The 22,960-nt window shown below is 34.0% G+C and overlaps 1 protein-coding gene and 1 long non-coding RNA gene across 3 annotated transcripts in view; both read left to right on the top strand.

Annotated features, from left to right (window-relative positions):
- LOC149791125 (uncharacterized) overlaps nt 1-22,960 on the top strand; it is a 422,332-nt gene that overhangs the window by 381,847 nt on the left and 17,525 nt on the right. The window lies entirely within an intron of this gene.
- The window catches only part of LOC149791124 (uncharacterized), a 97,115-nt gene that overhangs the window by 56,630 nt on the left and 17,525 nt on the right, over nt 1-22,960 (top strand). For both annotated transcript variants that reach the window (XM_089973045.1, XM_089973046.1), the window contains exons 8-10: nt 10,684-10,811; nt 17,491-18,054; nt 18,939-18,963. In XM_089973045.1, coding sequence (XP_089829171.1) covers nt 10,684-10,811; nt 17,491-18,054; nt 18,939-18,963 — 717 coding nt within the window. The remainder of the gene's footprint in view (nt 1-10,683; nt 10,812-17,490; nt 18,055-18,938; nt 18,964-22,960) is intronic.

Genomic DNA, 22,960 nt, shown 5'->3' with positions numbered 1-22,960 from the left:
AATGGATAGTTACACATACATGAGATTTTCACTACAAGATACTGTATCACACCTGAATGGATAGTTATACAATCATGATATTTTCGCTACAAGATTGTGTACCACACAAGAATGGATAGTTATACATACATGAGATTTTCACTACAAGATACTGTATCACACCTGAATGGATAGTTATACATACATGAAATTTTCACTACAATATACTGTACCACACCTGAATGGATAGTTATAAATACATGAGATTTTCACAACAAGATCCTGTATCACACCTGAATGGATAGTTATACGTACATGATATTTTCACTACAAGATAGCTGTATCACACCTGAATGGATAGTTATACATACATGAGATTTTCACTACAAGATACTGTATCACACCTGAATGGATAGTTACACATACATGATATTTTCACTACAAGATACTGTATCACACCTGAATGGATAGTTACACATACATGATATTTTCACTACAAGATACTGTATCACACCTGAATGGATAGTTATACATACATGACATTTTCACAAGAAGATCCAGTATCACACCTAAATGGATAGTTATACATACATGAGATTTTCACTACAAGATACTGTATCACACCTGAATGGATAGTTATACATACATGAGATTTTCACTACAAGATACTGTATCACATCTGAATGGATAGTTACACATACATGATATTTTCACTACAAGATACTGTATCACACCTGAATGGATAGTTACACATACATGATATTTTCACTACAAGATACTGTATCACACCTGAATGGATAGTTATACATACATGAGATTTTCACAAGAAGATCCAGTATCACACCTAAATGGATAGTTATACATACATGAGATTTTCACTACAAGATGCTGTATCACACCTGAATGGATAGTTTTTATATATATGAAATTTTCACTACAAGCTACTGTATCACACCTGAATGGATAGTTATACATACATGATATTTTCACTACAAGATGCTGTATCACACCTGAATGGATAGTTATACATACATGATATTTTCACTTCAAGATACTGTATCACACCTGTATGGATAGTTATACATACATGATATTTCCACTACAAGATACTGTATCACACCTGAATGGATAGTTATACATACATGATATTTTCACTACAAGATACTGTATCACACCTGAATGGATAGTTACACATACATGATACTTTCACTGCAAGATACTGTATCACACCTGAATGGATAGTTACACATACATGATATTTTCACTTCAAGATACTGTATCACACCTGAATGGATAGTTATACATACATGATACTTTCACTGCAAGATACTGTATCACACCTGAATGGATAGTTACACATACATGATATTTTCACTACAAGATAACTGAATCACACCTGAATGGATAGTTAAACATACATGAGATTTTCACTACAAGATCCTGTATCACACCTGAATGGATAGTTATACATACATGAGATTTTCACTACAAGCTGCTGTACCACACCTGAATGGATAGTTATACATACATGATATTTTCACTACAATATACTGTATCACGCCTGAATGGATAGTTATACATACATGAGATTTTCGCTACAAGATACTGTATTACGCCTGAATGGATAGTTATACATACATGAGATTTTCGCTACAAGATACTGTATCACGCCTGAATGGATAGTTATACATCCATGAGATTTTCACTACAATATACTGTATCACAACTGAATGGATAATTATACATACACGAGATTTTCAGTACAAGATACTGAATGGATAGTTATACATACACGATATTTTCACTACAATATACTGTACCACACCTGAATGGATAGTTATACATACACGATATTTTCACTACAAGATACTGTATCACACCTGAATGGATAGTTACACATACATGATATTTTCACTACAAGATAACTGTACTACACCTGAATGGATAGTTATACATACATAAGATTTTCACTACAAGATACTGTATCACACCTGTATGGATAGTTATACATACATGATATTTTCAGTACAAGATACTGTATCACACCTGAATGGATACATGATATTTTCACTACAAGATACTGTATCACACCTGAATGGATAGTTATACATACTTGATATTTTCACTACAAGATAGTGTATCACACCTGAATTGATTGTTATACATACATGAGATTTTCACTACATTATACTGTATCACACCTGAATGGATAGTTATACATACATGATATTTTCACTACAAGATAACTGTACTACACCTGAATGGATAGTTATACATACATGATATTTTCACTACAAGATACTGTATCACACCTGAATGGATAGTTATACATACATGATATTTTCACTACAAGATACTGAATCACACCTGAATGGATAGTTAAACATACATGAGATTTTCACTACAAGATCCTGTATCACACCTGAATGGATAGTTATACATACATGAGATTTTCACTACAAGCTGCTGTACCACACCTGAATGGATACTTATACAAAAATGATATTTTCACTACAATATACTGTATCACGCCTGAATGGATAGTTATACATACATGATATTTTCACTACAAGATACTGTATCACACCTGAATTGATAGTAATACATACATGCGATTTTCACTACAAGATGCCGTACCACACCTGAATGGATAGTTACACATACATGATATTTTCACTACAATATGCTGTATTACGCCTGAATGGATAGTTATACATACATGAGATTTTCGCTACAAGATACTGTATTACGCCTGAATGGATAGTTTTACATACATGAGATTTTCGCTACAAGATACTGTATCACGCCTGAAATGGATAGTTATACATACATGAGATTTTCACTACAATATACTGTATCACACCTGAATGGATAATTATACATACACGAGATTTTCAGTACAAGATACTGAATGGATAGTTATACATACACGATATTTTCACTACAATATACTGTACCACACCTGAATGGATACTTATACAAAAATGATATTTTCACTACAAGATACCGTATCACACCTGAATGGATAGTTATACATACATGATATTTTCACTACAAGATAATTGTACCACACCTGAATGGATAGTTATACATACATGAGATTTTCACTACAAGATACTGTATCACACCTGAATGGATAGTTATACATACATGAGATTTTAGCTACAAGATGCTGTATCACACCTGTATGGATAGTTATACATACATGATATTTTCACTACAAGATACTGTATCACACCTGAATGGATACATGATATTTTCACTACAAGATACTGTATCACACCTGAATGGATAGTTATACATACTTGATATTTTCACTACAAAATAGTGTATCACACCTGAATTGATTATTATACATACATGAGATTTTCACTACATTATACTGTATCACACCTGAATGGATAGTTATACATACATGAGATTTTCACTACAAGTTACTGTATCACACCTGAATGGATAGTTATACATACATGAGGTTTTCACTACAAGATAACTGTATCACACCTGAATGGATAGTTATACATGCTTGAGATTTTCACTACAAGATACTGAACCACACCTGAATGGATAGTTATACATACATGATATTTTCACTACAAGATACTGTATCACACCTGAATGGATAGTTATACATACATGATATTTTCACTACAAGATCCTGTATCACACCTGAATGGATAGTTATACATACATGAGATTTTCACTGCAAGATACTGTATCACACCTGAATGGATAGTTATACATACATGAGATTTTCACTAAAATACATCATGTGATGAATGACTGTATGCTACATATGGCCCTCATGAAAATATTGTTTTTAATAGGAGCATTTGATTACCCTTAGCTATTGTTTACCTTTCCTTTTCAAGCCTAAAAACCCATCATCTGTTTTAAGTGAATATGTCCTTGTCCGGAGTGAAAAATTGATAGTATGACGCTATCCACTCTTGCAACTTGCTTGGTCCTTGAGAAAGTTATACGCAGAGCACGTATAGTTCATCATTTTCAAGGATGTTCTTTTGTTTGGACGTGTACTATGATTCACCTGATAAAATTTACTTCTGACAGCATTTTGAAACCAAATTTGGGACTGGCCTGTCCATTATTGTGCTAGAATAGAATTACACTATCAGTTTGTTGCATAAGTCATATATTATAAACTGTATCATTCAGGGATTTGGGTAGCTTCACATACAATACACGTAGGGGCAGGGTGCATTTTTCCTCTACATTCATCACATTATATCTAGGTGCTGGTAAACATGTTTGTGTTCATGGATAATGACAGCTAAAATAGAGGCTATCTGTTTCTTCTGTCGAGTACGGTATCAGTACAAATTTTCTTCTTGAGTTATTTTATTCAAAGCATTGACATTTTCCTTCCCGATGTCAGCATAGTGCAATGCTGTTGAATATATGTCTGCTTCCTTTAACAAAAAGTTTTAAAGAACTGTGGTGTTTATCATACATGCAAAAATACAGGTAAAACTTTAACATTTTGCAGCATACTTAGAGAACACAGTGGTAAACTTTATACACGCTATGTACAAACAAGATGTGTTACAAGTGATATATATATATATATATATATAAAGAGATAGACAACACTTAATACACACCAGACAGAATGGAAAGTGCTATCCCTGGATTCTATAGAAGAATGCTTGATAATAGTAGGCAGAATTAATATTTTAATACAAATAATACTATACTGGTGTATATTTATAATTCTCTATAATTAATTTTTTATACCTTGTTTTCTTTAATAGGAATCAGGAATGACTGTATATACATGATAATTAATTACTAGATCATCATGCGAGTGTGTCTGCTGCACACGAATTCATATAACACCGATTGAGTAACATCATTGTTTGGTGATGTGTGCTTAGTCATGAGGGAATATGGGCTAGTGAGTGCAGGCAAGGTGATGGGTGCTGTTTACCCGTGGACCTGGGATCGATTCTCCATACAGTACAAATTAAAAGGTTTTATTATTTGTCTACGCACTTGGTGTAACGTTAGGCATTGGTGAAATAGTTTTTTCTTCTTTGTATTTTCAAAAAAGGAGTGAACAACCTTAACCTTACAGAGACTCGAATTCCACAACATAGCAATGTCCGTATGTTTGTGACAAACATGATACCATTTAAAGCTAAATCTTCAATAACGTAATATTTAAACTTTGCTTTCTGTGAATTGAGGTAATCCACTTAAGCTTTACTTTCCAATCAGATCAATGTCTGCCATTATTTCCCCATGACAATTTCACTGATGGTTCCAAGCTGAGTTTTATGAAGGAAATAAGGTACATGCAGCTGTTAAAATGTTCATATTACCAATTCTATTCTTAAAACACAAATTGCTATTTAAATTTGGAACACAAGTTTGTATCTTTTTATAATCAAAGGATAACTTGTGTAAATCGGGCAGTAATAGTTGCTAACTTACTCAGGAAAGGGTCAATGGTCAATCGGCTATCAAAACACATTCCTGTGAATTTAAAGAATTTGTATGTTGGCACAATTGATATGAATACCAACTATGTGATGGCATGAGCTATAATAACACTGGAACTAACCTGACCAAGGCTAGGGAGCATCTCAAAAAGGACAATCATTCAATCTTCCTCTAAAAATAACAGGGTGAAATTGTTTTTGCTTTCCAATCCAGAGAAGGCGATGTTTACATATTTTAGGTGACATAGTTGGCCACTCTAACTGGTAGTGTGATCACGGTATATATATATATATATATATATATATATATATATATATATGAGTACAAAAGTACACCAAACAGAGTGAAATACCCTGGATTCTACAAGAGAATTCTTGATAGTTCAAAAAGATTTTTGTATAAATACGAATAGATAGCATAAAAGTACAGGTAGTTGATAATTTGATACACATATCACCAACAATTGATGTTACAGAATCGGTTATATATATATATATATATATATATATAGATATATACACAGTCATGCGGGTATGCATGCCATACATGAATACATACATACACACACCATAGATACATACGTGCATGCATGCACACATGCGAGCGATGTGTGATGTGATTTGGATTTTTAACGTAACTTTAACAATTTTTCAGTCATATCGCTACGAAGTCTGTAGCATGGCAGTTTATAGTGATGTCTTGCACTGGGGCATCATGCCGCAGACATGTAGCATGATGTCCCATCCAGTCGCATTATCCTGACACCAGGCCGACCAGTCCTAACACTAACTCTAACTCTTAACGCTGAGCGCCAAGCGAGGCAGCTGTTAGTACCATTTTTGTAAGTCTTTGGTATGACTCGGCCAGGGATTGAACCCATAACCTGCTGCATCCAAGGTTGATGCTCTAGCCACTAGGCCACCAGAGCAGTTCACATACATACATACATACATACATACATACATACAATACTATACTATACATACAATACAATACATACATACATACATACATACATACATACAATACTATACTATACATACAATACCATACATACATACATGCAATACTATACATACATACAGACATACAGTACTATACTGTACATACATACATACATATTATACATACTATACATACATTCATACATACAATACTATACAGACATACATACAGACATACAGACATACATACATACAATACTATACATACATGCATATATACAATACTATACAATACTATACAGACATACATACATACATACATACATATTATACATACTATACATACATTCATACATACAATACTATACAGACATACAGACAGACATACATACATACCTACTTAGCTACCTACCAACCTACCTACCTGCCTACATACATATACATACATACATACATGCATGCATGCATACATACATACATATACAGACAGACAGACATACATACATACATACATACCTACTTACCTACCTACCTACCTGCCTACATACATATACATACATACATACATACATATACAGACATACATACATACATATACATACATACATACATACATACATACATATAGAATACTGTATATATATATATATATCATTGTTCATTCAGATATAATAATTTCATCACAGTCTGTGGAAATGTGCATTAAAAGTTCTAAATGCACAAAAGAGTTATGATTTGTGCAGATCATGGTCTGCATACTTGCTGACTCCAAACACACATACCAGAGATAAATAATTCCCTCAGTTTCTGTTTTTTTTGTGTTCAGATCCCTCAGTTATTTGCAAGAATATTGAGTCTTCTGATGAGAAGACACCTCCTAAAGCTTCACTACCTTCTATTGCAATAAATGAGATATTCCACTGCCTCCCTTGGAGGAGGAGATCCACCATTCATTCCATAACATGTTACTACCACTCATGGTGGAGGAGGTCAAACACACACCTTGTAGCATGTTGCTGCCACTCATTGTCTCCCAATGCATAGGAGGTGCACCACTCATCTCATAATGTGTTGTTGCCTCCCATTTAGGAGAAGATGCACCATTCTTGGAGTGTCTATATTTCCGATTGAGGAGGATATGCACCCTTAAGAGGTAGTGTGCCATCCCCAAAGGACTGATGAGCACTACACCTTTTTGAGTGGTGCATTATGGTAAGGAGAAACACATGAACCCGTAGTGACTGTACATGTTAACTCGCTTTGTAATACAATGTAAGTGTATATACTACAGTGGGACTATCAACCGTTTGTAATGCAAAGTAAGTGTATATACTACAATGGGACTATCAACCGTTTGTAATGCAAAGTAAGTGTATATACTACAGTGGGACTATCAACCGTTTGTAATGCAAAGTAAATGTATATACTACAATGGGTTTATCAACCGTTTGTAATGCAAAGTAAGTGTATATACTACAGTGGGACTATCAACCGTTTGTAATGCAAAGTAAATGTATATACTACAATGGGTTTATCAACCGTTTGTAATGCAAAATAAGTGGATATACTACAGTGGGACTTTCAACCATTTGTAATGCAAAGTAAGCATATATACTACAGTGGGACTATAAACTGTTTGTAATGCAAAGTAAGTGTATATACTACAGTGGGACTATCGACCATTTGTAATGCAAAGTAAGCATATATACTACAGTGGGACTATCAACCGTTTGTAATGCAAAGTAAGTGTATATACTACATTGGGACTATCAACCGTTTGTAATGCAAAGTAAGTGTATATACTACAGTGGGACTATCAACTGTTTGTAATGCAAAGTAAGTGTATATACTACAGTGGGACTATCAACCGTTTGTAATGCAAAGTAAGTGTATATACTACAGTGGGACTATCAACCATTTGTAATGTAAAGTAAGCGTGTATACTAGTGGGACTATCAACTATTTGTAATGCAAAGTAAGCATATATACTACAGTGGGACTATAAACTGTTTGTAATTCAAAGTAAGTGTATATACTACAGTGGGACTATCAACCGTTTGTAATGCAAAGTAAGTGTATATACTACAGTGGGACTATCAACCATTTGTAATGCAAAGTAAGTGTATATACTACAGTGGGACTATCAACCATTTGTAATGTAAAGTAAGCGTGTATACTAGTGGGACTATCAACTATTTGTAATGCAAAGTAAGCATATATACTACAGTGGGACTATAAACTGTTTGTAATTCAAAGTAAGTGTATATACTACAGTGGGACTATCAACCGTTTGTAATGCAAAGTAAGTGTATATACTACAGTGGGACTATCAACCATTTGTAATGCAAAGTAAGTGTATATACTACAGTGGGACTATCAACCGTTTGTAATGCAAAGTAAGCATGTATACTACAGAGGGCCTATCAACCATTTGTAATGCAAAGTAAGTGTATATGCTACAGTGGGACTATCAACCATTTTTTAGTTATGAATCAGGCCCTGACGTTTATGGACAAATCCAATGGACAATGCTGGTTGCATGTATGCCTTTTTATGCATACAAATCTAATGGACAATGCTGGTTGCATGTATTCCCTTTAATGCATACAAATCTAATGGACAATGCCGGTTGCATGTATCCTTTTTATGCATACAAATCTAATGGACAATGCTGGTTGCATGTATGTCTTTTTTATGCAGACAAATCTAATGGACAATGCTGGTTGCATGTATGTCTTTTTTGTGCAGACAAATTTAATGGACGATGCTGGTTGCATATGTCTTTTATATGCAGCCAAGTGAAATGATAAGTAACACCAACATTATTAAGTACCGACTTTGTAAATGAATCTTTTATTTACCTTCTAGAGTTTCAATCCATGCATGAATTTGCATTTACAATGTAACATACATCAACTACATAGGTGAGCAATATCAAACACATTTTGGCCACTTGTTTATCCAATACATTTCTAAACATACAATCAATGAATATATTTCTTTATATATAGCAGGTTTGTTTTCCAGTTCTCTTCTTTTGTCATTGAAACAGCTGAAGAAAATGTGCACAATATATGACAGCACTCTTGCATGCGCATATGGTATTGCTGTGAGTAGGACTGTGAAAAGCAGCTGTAGGAGATGAATATATTACATAACTCTTGCATACACTAATAATAGTTCACTGACTTGACGGACAGCTGTAGGAGTTGAATATATTATAGAACTGTTGTATAAATTGATAATAATGCAGTGAGTTGGACTTGACAGACAGCTGTAGGAGTTGAATATATTATAGAACTGTTGTATAAATTGATAATAATGCAGTGAGTTGGACTTGACAGACAGCTGTAGGAGTTGAATATATTACATAACTCTTGCATACACTGATAATAGTGCAGTGAGTTGGACTTGACAGGCAGCAATAGGAGTTGAATATACTGTGTAACTCTTGCATATACTGATAATAGTGCAGTGAGTTGGACTTGACAGACAGTTGGAGTTGATTATATTATAGAACTCATGCATACACTGATAATAGTGCAGTTAGTTGGACTTGACAGACAGCCGTAGAGTTGAATATACTATATAACTCTTGCATACACTAATAATAGTGCAGTGAGCTGGACTTGACAGACAGCTGTAGGAGTTGAATATATTATAGAATTCTTGCATACACTGATAATAGTGCAGTGAGTTGGACTTGACAAAAGCTGTAGGAGTTGAATATATTATAGAACTCTTGCATACACTGATAATAGTGCAGTGAGTTGGACTTGACAGACAGCTGTAGGAGTTGAATATACTATAGAACTCTTGCATACACTGATAATAGTGCAGTGAGTTGGACTTGACAGACAACAATAGGAGTTGAATATATTATAGAACTCTTGCATTCACTAATAATAGTGCGGTGAGCTGGACTTGACAGACAGCTGTAGGAGTTGAATATATTATAGAACTATTGCATACACTGATAATAATGCAGTGAGTTGGACTTGACAGACAGCTGTAGGAGTTGAATATATTATAGAACTCTTGCATACACTAATAATAGTGCAGTGAGTTGGACTTGCCAGACAGCTATAGGAGTTGAATATATTATGGAACTATTGCATACACTGGTAATAGTGCAGTGAGTTGGGGCAGTGACAGTGACAGCAAAATGAGTGGAATCAAAATTAGAAATAAACCTAATTATATTAACACAGGTGTACGTTGCGTGTGTTTGCATTTCAGTGTTAGTTTTAAATGTTCTGCACTTGTTAATGATAACAAATAACCTTTCTATCTCCAGATGCCATCTGGACAAAGGAAAATAACCCTGATTGCCATGCCAACAAGGTTCTCATCTTACATCTTATGGAGAAACTAAATATCATTGCCAGGCCACGGTCATTGAGTAAGGATGCAGATGAAGTCAAGGTCAGTTTTGGAAATTGCCAATGTTTTGTTTCAGTTACAACTTCCTCTTTTTTTCAATTGTAAACATCTCAATTTTGCTATATTTTATGTAGTATGCCTCTGTGACATGAATTTGTACTTGTTCTAAAACTTACTGCGTCACATAGGCTTAAAGCATTAAAATATCGACCTTTGAAGCATGCAAATAACCTAGCAAGAAAAAAATAATTGAGATGGATGTAGAGAGATTTGAAATAAAAGTGGTAACAAGGTTAATATACTTGAATGTAAGAGCTTAACACTAGTCCATGGCAATCTTTAGATATCAAACACAACGCCATGGTATTATTCAAGACAGGTAGATTATAGGTTATACATGACTTTATAGCTGGGGCTTAGCAAACACAACGCCATGGTACTATTCAAGACAGGTAGATTATAGGATATACATGACTTTATAGCTGGGGCTTAGCAAACGTGACATTGAGCATTATTTAAGAAAATCAGAAAAATATTAAAATAAATTGAGTCACCCTTTTTCTCTCTCCAATTTAAGACTGAAATATCTTACCAACCTTGTCATATTATGTAATTAATGAGTAAAAAGTCAGGTGAAACATCATACCAGTATTGTCATGTTATGTAGATATGAGTAAAAGGTCAAAGTGAAATATCTTACAAGTCTTGCCACATTATCTAATTAATGAGTAAAAAGGTCAAGGTGAAATACCTTACCAGCCTTTTCATGTTATATAATTTATGAATAAAAGGTCTAGGGTGGAGACCATCTATATTTGTATACATTACTTAAGGAAAGGAGATTTAAGTAACTGAAATTATATAATGTTCATCCAGAACACAATGAATTTAGAACTGAAGTAAGGTAAGTATAAGACAGTTAAAATACTACAAGTGAAGTTAAAAAATGTTAAATGGATGAAATTGATGGACGGGGGGAGATAATCAGCATTAAGTTTGGTAGAGACCACAGTGATAATAGCAGAAAGATATGTTTCAAATTATGACTAGGAAATATCAGATTGGTGACCTTAATTGCTATGTAAATAAATTGACTAAACTTTTTATATCGGATGGAATTGATATTTTCCAATATGCAAAACAAATAAAAGCTTACATAGTCAAATCCACACATTCTGCAACACTGCAGCCTCCCCCTGCTTTCATGGAAACAGATGCCATATTTGAAAGTGAGTTAAACATGTCACTCAGATAGATAAAAGTTATTCATTTGCTTGTTATCAGCAAACAGAACAAATTTGCCTTTATAGTAAAGTTCATTTTACCTGCCTATCTGGAACCATCATTGTCCTCTATAGGACTGGTGGTATTAATTCAGCTCCCGTAATAAACCTATGCAAACATATGCTTTGGATCAAGTCTACATTTATCAGTATACATAATAAACTTATGCAAACATATGCTTAGGATCAAGTCTACATTTATCAGTATACACAATAAACCTATGCAAACATATGCTTAGGATCAGATTTACATTCATCGATATATACAGTAAACCTATGCAAGTCTTGTTCCCATTCTTCCATCCAGCCAAACTCATTTCTACTCTAATTTATCTTCACCCATTTCAAGTCTGGTTCCTATTTTTCCTTCCAGCCAGATCATATCTACTATAATTTATGTTTGCCAATTTCAAGTCTCGTTCCCATTCTTCCATCCAGCCAAACTCATTTCTACTGTAATTTGTGTTCACCTATTTCAAGTCTGGTTCACATCCTTCCATCCAGCCAAACTCATTTTTACTCTAATTTTCGTTCACCCATTGTAAGTCTGGTTCCCATTCTTCCATCCAGCCAGACTCATTTCTCGTCTAATTTATGTTCACCCATTTCAAGTCTGGTTCCCATTCTTCCATATTTTTAGTACCATCAGTCCTGGATTGACCTTGAACTAGTTAATAACTTCAGTGTCACAAGAACATCATATACTTGTATTTAGATCCTACATTGTTATGGATATTTAACTGGCATTGCTTGTTAGATAGTTTTCTTATAATTATTTTTATTTCATTATATGCTACTGTAATGTAAGACTATTCCTAATTTGACTAAATATTTACATAAATATACTTATATATAGGTATAAACATATTATTTCTAATTGGACTAAATTTGTATATATATATATATATATATATATAAATTTAAATATAAACATATCTATTGGCGTAAACATACTATTCCTCATTGAACTAAATTTGTACATAAATATATCTATAGGTATAAACATTCTATTTCTTACTGGACTAAATTTGTGTATATATATATATATATATATATATATGTAGGTATAAAAATACTATTTCTCATTGGACTAAATTTGTACATGAATATATCTCTAGGTATAAACATGCTATTTCTCATTGGACTAAATTTGTACATAAATATATCTGTAGGAGTAAATGATGGTACACTTATGTGTATTCATTTGATGGCATCTTGTACATCACATTCAAGGTCTGAAAGTTCATCTCATCATCATAACACTTACCCCAATAAATGATAATACAGTTATATGCATTCAGTTATTGATGATGGTATCTCGTATTCCATATTCAAGGTTACTGTATGCATTCATTTATTGATGATGGTATCTCATACTCCATATTCAAGGTTACTTCCCATCATCATAACACTTACCCGAGTAAATTATAATACAGTTATGTGCATTCATTTATTGATGATGGTATTTCATATTCCACATTCAAGGTTACTGTATGCATTCATTTATTGATGATGGTATCTCATGTTCCACATTCAAGGTTACTGTCAGACAATTTTTCCCATCATCATATCACTTACCCAAGTAAATTATAATACAGTTATGTACCTTCATTTGATGATATCTTATATTCCACATTTAAGATGACTGACAGACAACTCATCCCATCATCATAACACTTACCCGAATAAATGATAATACAGTTATGTGCATTCATTTATTGATGATGGTATCTTATATTCCAAATTCAAGGTTACTGTATGCATTCATTTATTGATGATGGTATCTCATATTTGATATTCAAGGTTACTGTCAGACAATTCATCCCATTATCATATCACTTACCCGAGTAAATTATAATACAGTTATTTGCATTCATTGGATGGTATCTCATGTTCCACATTTAAGATTACTTCTTCAAGGATATGGTTAATAATATAATTGTTCCACTTTATTTCTGATACCGTTGAGTCAGAAATGAAACTTTATGACTTCCCATGCTGTCCAAGCAATTCAACAGCTCTGTCACAAAAGACCAATCATAGTACACTTGTATAACATCACCATGATAGGTGGAGATCAGAATGAAATAAATGTGATAAACTTCAAATGTAAAAAGTTCAATGTTTTGTCGAATCAATATGCCTTGTATCCATTTTTGTGTAGAATCATCATTTACACTGATAAGTTCCATTCATTACTTGAAAAGATTTGACACCTTGTATCCATTTTTGTGTAGAATCATCATTTACACTGATAAGTTCCATTCATTACTTGAAAAGATTTGACACCTTGTATCCATTTTTGTGTAGAATCATCATTTACATTGATAAGTTCCATTCATTACTTGAAAAGATTTGACACCCAAACTTCTACTGGCCTTTTTTCTGAATCTGTGCACTTCCTATATGTATAGGTAAAAGGTATAAAAACTTTAAGTTAGTTTATTTCGGTGCTGATTTATGCGAATTTAAATATACTAGAAACATAAGTTTGCAAATAAATGAAAGGCAGGAAATGTTGAACAAATTAAAATGTATTATTGTAATTATCATTAGTAAAACTATGTCTAAAATGTATCCTTTCCTTTCAAAAACTTTAGCTGCATAACAATGGATGTCAGGAAAACCACTCATTCTCACATCCCAAACGCTAAACAAAATGGACAAGTTGATTAAAACGTTACCACCAACCTGTCACTGGGTCACGCACATGCTTAAAAATGGCATTAAGCCCAAAACCACTACCACCATTTTCTTTGCCATCTTAAAATCTATAGTGCATTCATTAGTTGTCTTCTTGCTGTCGGTCTCAAACATGTCTCAGAGGAAAATATGAGAAAGACATGGCAAGGTTTGATTCAAGTAATTGCAACTTTATATCTAGCCCCCAATTTAGTCATGGTTTTTGCACTTACAGTAATGCTTTTCGATGTTATACGTTAAAAATTTTATGTGGAGAAATTTTGTTTCAACAAGTTATAACATATCTTTTGAGTCAGGCCAGAGAATATCAACATTGTGTGAGTTATTGTCCATTTAAAGTGCTTGCCATGTCACTACTATTTTCATGACTGCAACTGTAGTGAAACTTTGTCAAACCAAAGTGAGGATGCCCATACATATTATACAGTATGTAATTACTTGGCACTTGCAAGTATGAAATTGTTTTCACATGCCAAGTGAAGATGCCATAACATATTTAGATATGTAATTAGTTTTCATAAGTGAAAGTTTCCTAACGTACATTTGACATTTTTTTTAAGTGGCATATCCAGTTTCCATCAACTTAAACACATTGTGTGCTGTTATCGTCAAATTATGAAACTCATATATTTGATAAATCTGCTGATTGGTTTAAATTTAATTGATATTCACATTGCACCTAGATTACTAAAACTGCACAATACAGATGCTGCTAAGAAGGGATGTGCATTGATGTATGGTGTCAGGTACATGTACTATACTAACAAGGGATGTACATTGATGTATGGTGTCAGGTACATGTACTATACTAACAAGGGATGTACATTGATGTATGGTGTCAGGTACATGTACTATACTAACAAGGGATGTACATTGATGTATGGTGTCAGGTACATGTACTATACTAACAAGGGAGGAACATTGATGTATGGTGTCAGGTACATGTACTATACTAACAAGGGATGTACATTGATGTATGGTGTCAGGTACATGTACTATACTAACAAGGGATGTACATTGATGTATGGTGTCTGGTACATGTACTATACTAACAAGGGATGTACATTGATGTATGGTGTCAGGTACATGTACTATACTAACAAGGCATGAACATTGATGTATGGTGCCAGGTACATGTACTATGCTAACAAGGGATGTACATTGATGTATGGTGTCAGGTACATGTACTATACTAATGATAAATATCCTGTCTTACTGTAAACATAAATTAATATTTTCATGACTTTGACCCAGTTAAGTATCAAGCTTGTATCAGTTACCTGTATTTGATGTATCAAGCTTGTATCAGTTACCTGTGTTTGATGTATCAAGCTTGTATCAGTTACCTGTGTTTGATGTATCAAGCTTGTATCAGGTACCTGTGTTTGATGTATCTAGCTTGTGTCAGTTATCTGTGTTTGATGTATCAAGCTTGTATCAGTTACCTGTGTCTGATGTATCTAGCTTGTATCAGTTACCTGTGTTTGTATCAAGCTTGTATTAGTTACCTGTGTTTGATGTATCAAGCTTGTATCAGTTACCTGTGTTTGATGTATCAAGCTTGTATCAGTTACCTGTGTTTGATGTATCAAGCTTGTATCAGTTACCTGTGTTTGATGTATCTAGCTTGTATCAGTTACCTGTGTTTGTATCAAGCTTGTATCAGTTACCTGTGTTTGATGTATCAAGCTTGTATCAGTTACCTGTGTTTGATGTATCAAGCTTGTATCAGTTACCTGTGTTTGAAGTATCAAGCTTGTATCAGTTACCTGTGTTTGATGTATCAAGCTTGTATCAGTTACCTCTGTTTGATGTATCAATGCAGGCATGGTATCTTAATGTGCTTAGGTAAGGGTCTTTCTAATCAGTATGAACAACACCAGGTAATGTAAGATCACAGTGGCCTATTTTTGTACTGTACACCAGTGAAGGTTTATTACAACTTAGTCCTATTATAAACATCATGTAGTATCTCCAGCTATAGGCAGGCTGTGTTCATTCATGTTGGTTACATTACATCATCATAATCCATCCCAGTGGAAAATTGGCAACAGTAACCTATTTTGCTTACAGTTATTTGTTTTTGCAGGCTAATGCTGATACGTTTTGGTTTCCAGACAAATTACCAGTTGTTGGCATGGTATCAAAATGAAACTTAATCATGATGTTTCTTGCATCATTGAACCCTTTATTAAATGAAAGTAGGTCGAATGATGTACTTTTTATACACTAAATACTTTAACACCAGCATCACACAAGCTTCAGAGTACATGCAAGAGTGGTATCTCTCTTACGACTCTTATTAAATTCAGCATGAAATGTAAATGTTTAAATACATTTATTCAAAAGAAAAGAAAATGATGTACAAGTATGTTTATGTCTATTCTATGGGGAATAAACTAAGTCTGTGAACTATGCCAAACATTCATTCTATGGGGAATAAACTAAGTCTGTGAACTATGCCAAACATTCATTCTATGGGGAATAAAATAAGTCTGTGAACTGCGCCAAACATTCATTCTAAGATGTATACTGTATATTGATTGCAAATTAAAGACTTTAATCTCTGCCTTATATACTCATTAAAGATGTATGCTGTATATTGATTGCAAATTGAAGACTTTAATCTCTGTCTTATATCCTCATTAAAGATGTATACTGTATATTGATTGCAAATTGAAGACTTTAATATCTGCCTTATATCCCCATTAAAGATGAATCTATTCATTTAACAGGAGGAGAGTTACTTCCTCACTCCTTGCATGCTGCAGCAAGAGACGCCAGAGGAGGTCATATGCCCAAAACCAAATGATCAAATGGAGAGTTCACCCGTCATGTGCTATGTCTTCATAGGTAACTTCCTACCCAGTCCGATTTTTCACAGACTTGTTGCTGCCTGTATTGCTCACTGGCCAATAGCCAAAAAGAAGACAGAGAATCTGATATTTTGTGGCTGTTGCATGTTTCAGCTGGATGAACAGCACAAATTGACCCTACATTTTCGAGAGCACGTTATCTTCCTGAGAGTCACAAGAATGGGAATCAAGGAGAAGACTCCATCTTCAAAGCTGTGCATTGAGGTGAGGGAGTTCATCACTACCAACCTCAATAACATCATTGGATACCTGGGTCAGGGTCTGAAGTTTGAGTACTTTATACAATGTCCTGAATACAATGGTGTCAGTATCAACAGCCTGATTCCTGTATCTAGACTCAAAGACAATGCAGAAGTATTCTGTGATTTCCATGACCACATGATTGAGTCAAGCAAAGTTTTGGATTTCTGGTTTGAAGGTCAGGTGAGTGCTAGCAAATTAAGATGTATTATGAAACTTTGTAGGAGATTTTATTTAACTTTTAAAAATACAATGCATTATGCTTTCAGATCACTAAAAGAAATGTCCAGTTGGATTGTGACACAGGAATTTTAATCCGTATTACTATTTTTATTTGATTATATCACAATTTAATTCCAAATTATTCCCAAGACTCTGGCGCTAAATATGTAGATTTAATAATAATATTAATGCTTTATTTATAGAGGGTGACTCATTAGTCAAGGACTCTTCTCCTTTGAGGCCTTCTTAAGGAGAGTATAAGATTGCTATGTATCAGAAGAAATGCCATCCTTTAATTTTAATTGAATGGTTTTGTCATCAATGATGACGTATTAAGAAATACCATCCTTTAATTTGAATTGAATGGTTTTGTCTTTACTGGTGACGTATTAAGAAATACCATCCTTTAATTTGAATTGAATGGTTTTGTCATTAATGATGACGTTTTCAGAAATGCCATCCTTTAATTTGAACTGAATGGTTTTGTCATTAATGATGACGTATTAAGAAATACCATATTTTGATTTGAATTGAATGGTTTTGTCATTAATGATGGCGTTTATAAGAAATGCCATATTTTGATTTTAATTGAATGGTTTTGCCATTAATGATGACGTATTCAGAAATACCATATTTTGATTTGAATTGAATGGTTTTGTCATTACTGATGACTTATTAAGAAATACTATATTTTGATTTGAATTTGAAAATTTTATCATAATGATGAGAAATAGAAAATACTCACAGAAAAAAATAATATAAAGATTATTATGTCTGTACGCTTTGTGTAAGAGTTTGATAAATAATACAACCTGTCAGTCAAAGTGTGTTTTTTATCATTTCAGGAACAATCTGGAGATAGTGGTGCTTGTAAGTATTCTACACATGTACTTTGAAACTGGTGTGACTTTAATGTCTTTGATGAGGATAATCCTAGTATCACCTGCAAGGAATGTTGTATGATTTGTCTTTGATCAGGATAATCCTAGTATCACCTGAATGGAATGTTGTATGATTTGTCTTTGATCAGGATAATCCTAGTGGCACATGCATGGAATGTTGCATGATATGTCTTTGATCAGGATAATCCAAGTATCAGCTACAAGGAATGTTGTATGATATGTTGTCTTTGATCAGGATAATCCTAGTATCACCTACATCGAATGTTGTATGATATGACTTTGATCAGGATAATCCTAGTATCACCTGCAAGGAATGATGTATGATATGTCTTTGATCAGGATAATCCTAGTATCACCTACATCGAATATTGTATGATATATCTTTGATCAGGATAATCCTAGTATCACCTACATTGAATGTTGTATGATACGTCTTTGATCAGGATAATCCTAGTATCACCTGCATGGAATGTTGTATGATATGTCTTTGATAAGGATAATCCAGTATCACCTGCATGGAATGTTGTATGATATGTCTTTGATCAGGATAATCCTAGTATCACCTGCAAGGAATGTTGTATGATATGTCTTTGATCAGGATAATCCTTGTATCACCTGCATGGAATGTTGTATGATATATCTTTGATCAGGATAATCCTAGTATCACCTACATTGAATGTTGTATGATACGTCTTTGATCAGGATAATCCTAGTATCACCTGCATGGAATGTTGTATGATATGTCTTTGATAAGGATAATCCAGTATCACCTGCATGGAATGTTGTATGATATGTCTTTGATCAGGATAATCCTAGTATCACCTGCAAGGAATGTTGTATGATATGTCTTTGATCAGGATAATCCTTGTATCACCTGCATGGAATGTTGTATGATATGTCTTTGATCAGGATAATCCTAGTATCACCTGCATGGAATGTTGTATGATATGTCTTTGATCAGGATAATCCTTGTATCACCTGCAAGGAATGTTGTATGATATGTCTTTGATCAGGATAATCCTTGTATCACCTGCAAGGAATGTTGTATGATATGTCTTTGATCAGGATGATCCTAGTATCACCTGCATGGAATGTTGTATGATATGTCTTTGATCAGGATAATCCTTGTATCATCTGCATGGAATGCTGTCTGATCTGTCATTCATCAGGATAATCCTTGTATCACCTGCTAGGAATGTTGTATGATATGTCCTTGATCAGGATAATTCTAGTATCACCTGCAAGGAATGTTGTAAGCTGGAGCATGTGATGAATAGAACCTGTTCTTGATTATCTATTGCTGTCTCACCTGTGGTGAATATTAAAAACACAAGACAATATAAAATCTGGTCATACATGTCTCTCAAGCCATACGTTGTCTGTTCATCTATTTGCCTAGAATAATCTTTTGAGTTAAGGTGTTTCAGTGTAGAGGAATATATCCTGTTTCAAACAGTGGTTAAACATTGTCACAAGCCTCATCTGCAGTAAACTGATTTGTTTCTAGCCCCACAGCTGGATTGTCCATTTACCTGGTTATTCAATACCATCAATACATAAACTAGCCTAGCAATAGACTGACACAATAATATAATGCACAAGAACCAATTAGCAAATATATCAAATACAAAGTTACAAATCTCTGATCAACAATAAATAATAGCTTATCCTCACTGATTGAATTCCTCAACACGTTTGATTTCATCATTCAAGATACATGTACAAGGTGACAGAGTCATAGATCCTCAATTCTTACCTCTATTGAGATATGTTCTGATTATCTGTTGGCGTGTCTTTTCAAACCCCATATGAACCCATTGTCGGTGTATCTCTTTAGATCCCACGTCGACCCTCTCTTCTCCAATCATCGATATGTCCCATCAGACCCATGCAGAATCTGTCTGTTCACTTTGACAGTGGGTCCATTAAGACCTTGTTCTGAACCTTTCTGTGGCAATTGATGCAGACACCAAAAGCTCACTCACTCATTCATGGCAGACACGCACCTGGGACACAGTGGAAACATGGTTTCAATGGGTAGAATGCAATCTCTTTCCAAAGTTTATTATGCTAACTGGAGAATGTTCTGTAATTGATGCATTTGGAAATACATTGATCCCATCTGTTCACCTGTAACTGTATTACAGCTGTTAGGTAGCTCATTCTCATATACTCAGTTTCTCTATGGGTTCCACCAATGCTTCAGATCATTACCTTCCTGATTTCATCAGGTATTTTGAGCTTCAGAGACTGGTGTCTACGTTGTGTATTATGGAAACTCCTTATTAAACCTTTGAATGAAGCCCCCTTCAAAAACTTTGCCTGTAAGCAGTTTTCCTGGAGTTTCTGTTCTGTACCAAACTCTTATTCACAGTCACAGTCCTATCAGTGCTCAGTATGGTTAGGATAGAATTATTTGCTGAGTTGGAGTCTAAGCTTTTATTTTGCTTGCTTGAAAAGGAAAAGACAAGGTTGTAATCCTCTCTTTCTACCTATCAAGGATTCATCTGATATGTCAACAGTCATCATTTCCACCTGGATTGCTTTCACGATCAAAAGAGCTTAAATGTTCCATACTGAGAAGAAATCATTTTTTCCATGTGAAATCCGGGCTATTGCATCATAGGCCTTTTTGAACCATCCTCATTGGATGATGTCATGAGGGCTGGCTTCTGGCTGTCTTACTCTACCTTTCCATTCTTTTACTTTATTTGGTTCCCCAAAGTGAAAGCATAAGTAGTTTTATAGTAGAAGTTTTAAGATCACCTCTTCGAAGTAGACGTATTTGATCAAAATAATACATTGGCACACACAGACAAAGTACATACATATATATCCTCATTAAATGTCATCGATTCTTTCTATCTAGGTCATAGGCAATAGCTTAGAGTGGGTTTCATAATACCTCCAAGGGAGGGTCTGAGGGGTTCAAATTGACATGAACATGTACATTAGTTGAACATTTTGGATTAAGTTGCTGCATTGAGCTTTGTGACCTTGTTAATGAGTACCAGTACTAAACCCTCATCGCAAAATAGTTCACTGTGACCTATAGTTCACACTTCACAGGCTATGATTAAATTATATCCTTAACATGTATTTTTAAAACTCTGGTAAATATAAAGTCATCTAATTATTTGATTGTATGGTTTCCTGTTTATACCATGCCCTTACAATGTGATATACATTTAGTTCCTGACCAAACGTTTTAACCTAAGCCAGTAAAATGGTAAGTATGTTTCACACTTGAATTCTCTTGTGGTATAAATGTGATAATAATATAGTTTCAAAATTCTAGCAAGAGTTGAGCTTGAGAAATAAACATAAAATGCACAGTTCAACCAGTCTGTGAAGCATGAAATATAAGCCACAGTAACTTACTTTTGAAATGAGAATTTATTACTGATAAAGATGCATTCCATCACTAATATATATTGCTAGCAAAGGATCCACATGTATGGCATGCCTAGTGTAGCATTCAGACCAGCCGTTATCCTATCTCATTGCCCTATTCCACATCAGATAATGTGATATAGAAAGCCGTATCATATTGTGTTGTCTTTAGATCACATCAGTTTAACTTAAAAGGAAAAATGAATCACATCTTGTTTATGGTCAGTTTATTTGATAAGAAGGCATTTTCATATCTCTTTGCCCCATATCATATCATGTTGCCCTATGTCACATTATCAGATTCCACTGTATCTTGGTATTTGTATATATATATATATATATATATATATATATGAAAGGACAACTTAAAATGATGCATCTTTCTACATCAAAATAATACACTAATATATTGCACATATCATCCGGACCTCAAAGGCGTTTGTAAATGAGCATGATCCGGCCATATGAGATTATCTTGTATCTACCTGGAATGCTATTTGATTGAAGGTATGTTTCAAGGAGGTTATCTTGTATCTACCTGGAATGCTATTTGATTAGAGGTATGTTTCAAT

Source organism: Sinohyriopsis cumingii, chromosome 10 (genome assembly GCF_028554795.1).
Source record: "Sinohyriopsis cumingii isolate HCF-2022 chromosome 10, ASM2855479v2, whole genome shotgun sequence".
Lineage (NCBI taxonomy): Eukaryota > Metazoa > Mollusca > Bivalvia > Unionida > Unionidae > Sinohyriopsis > Sinohyriopsis cumingii.
Note: the sequence above shows the minus strand (reverse complement) of the source record. Positions and strands in the feature narration are given on the sequence as shown.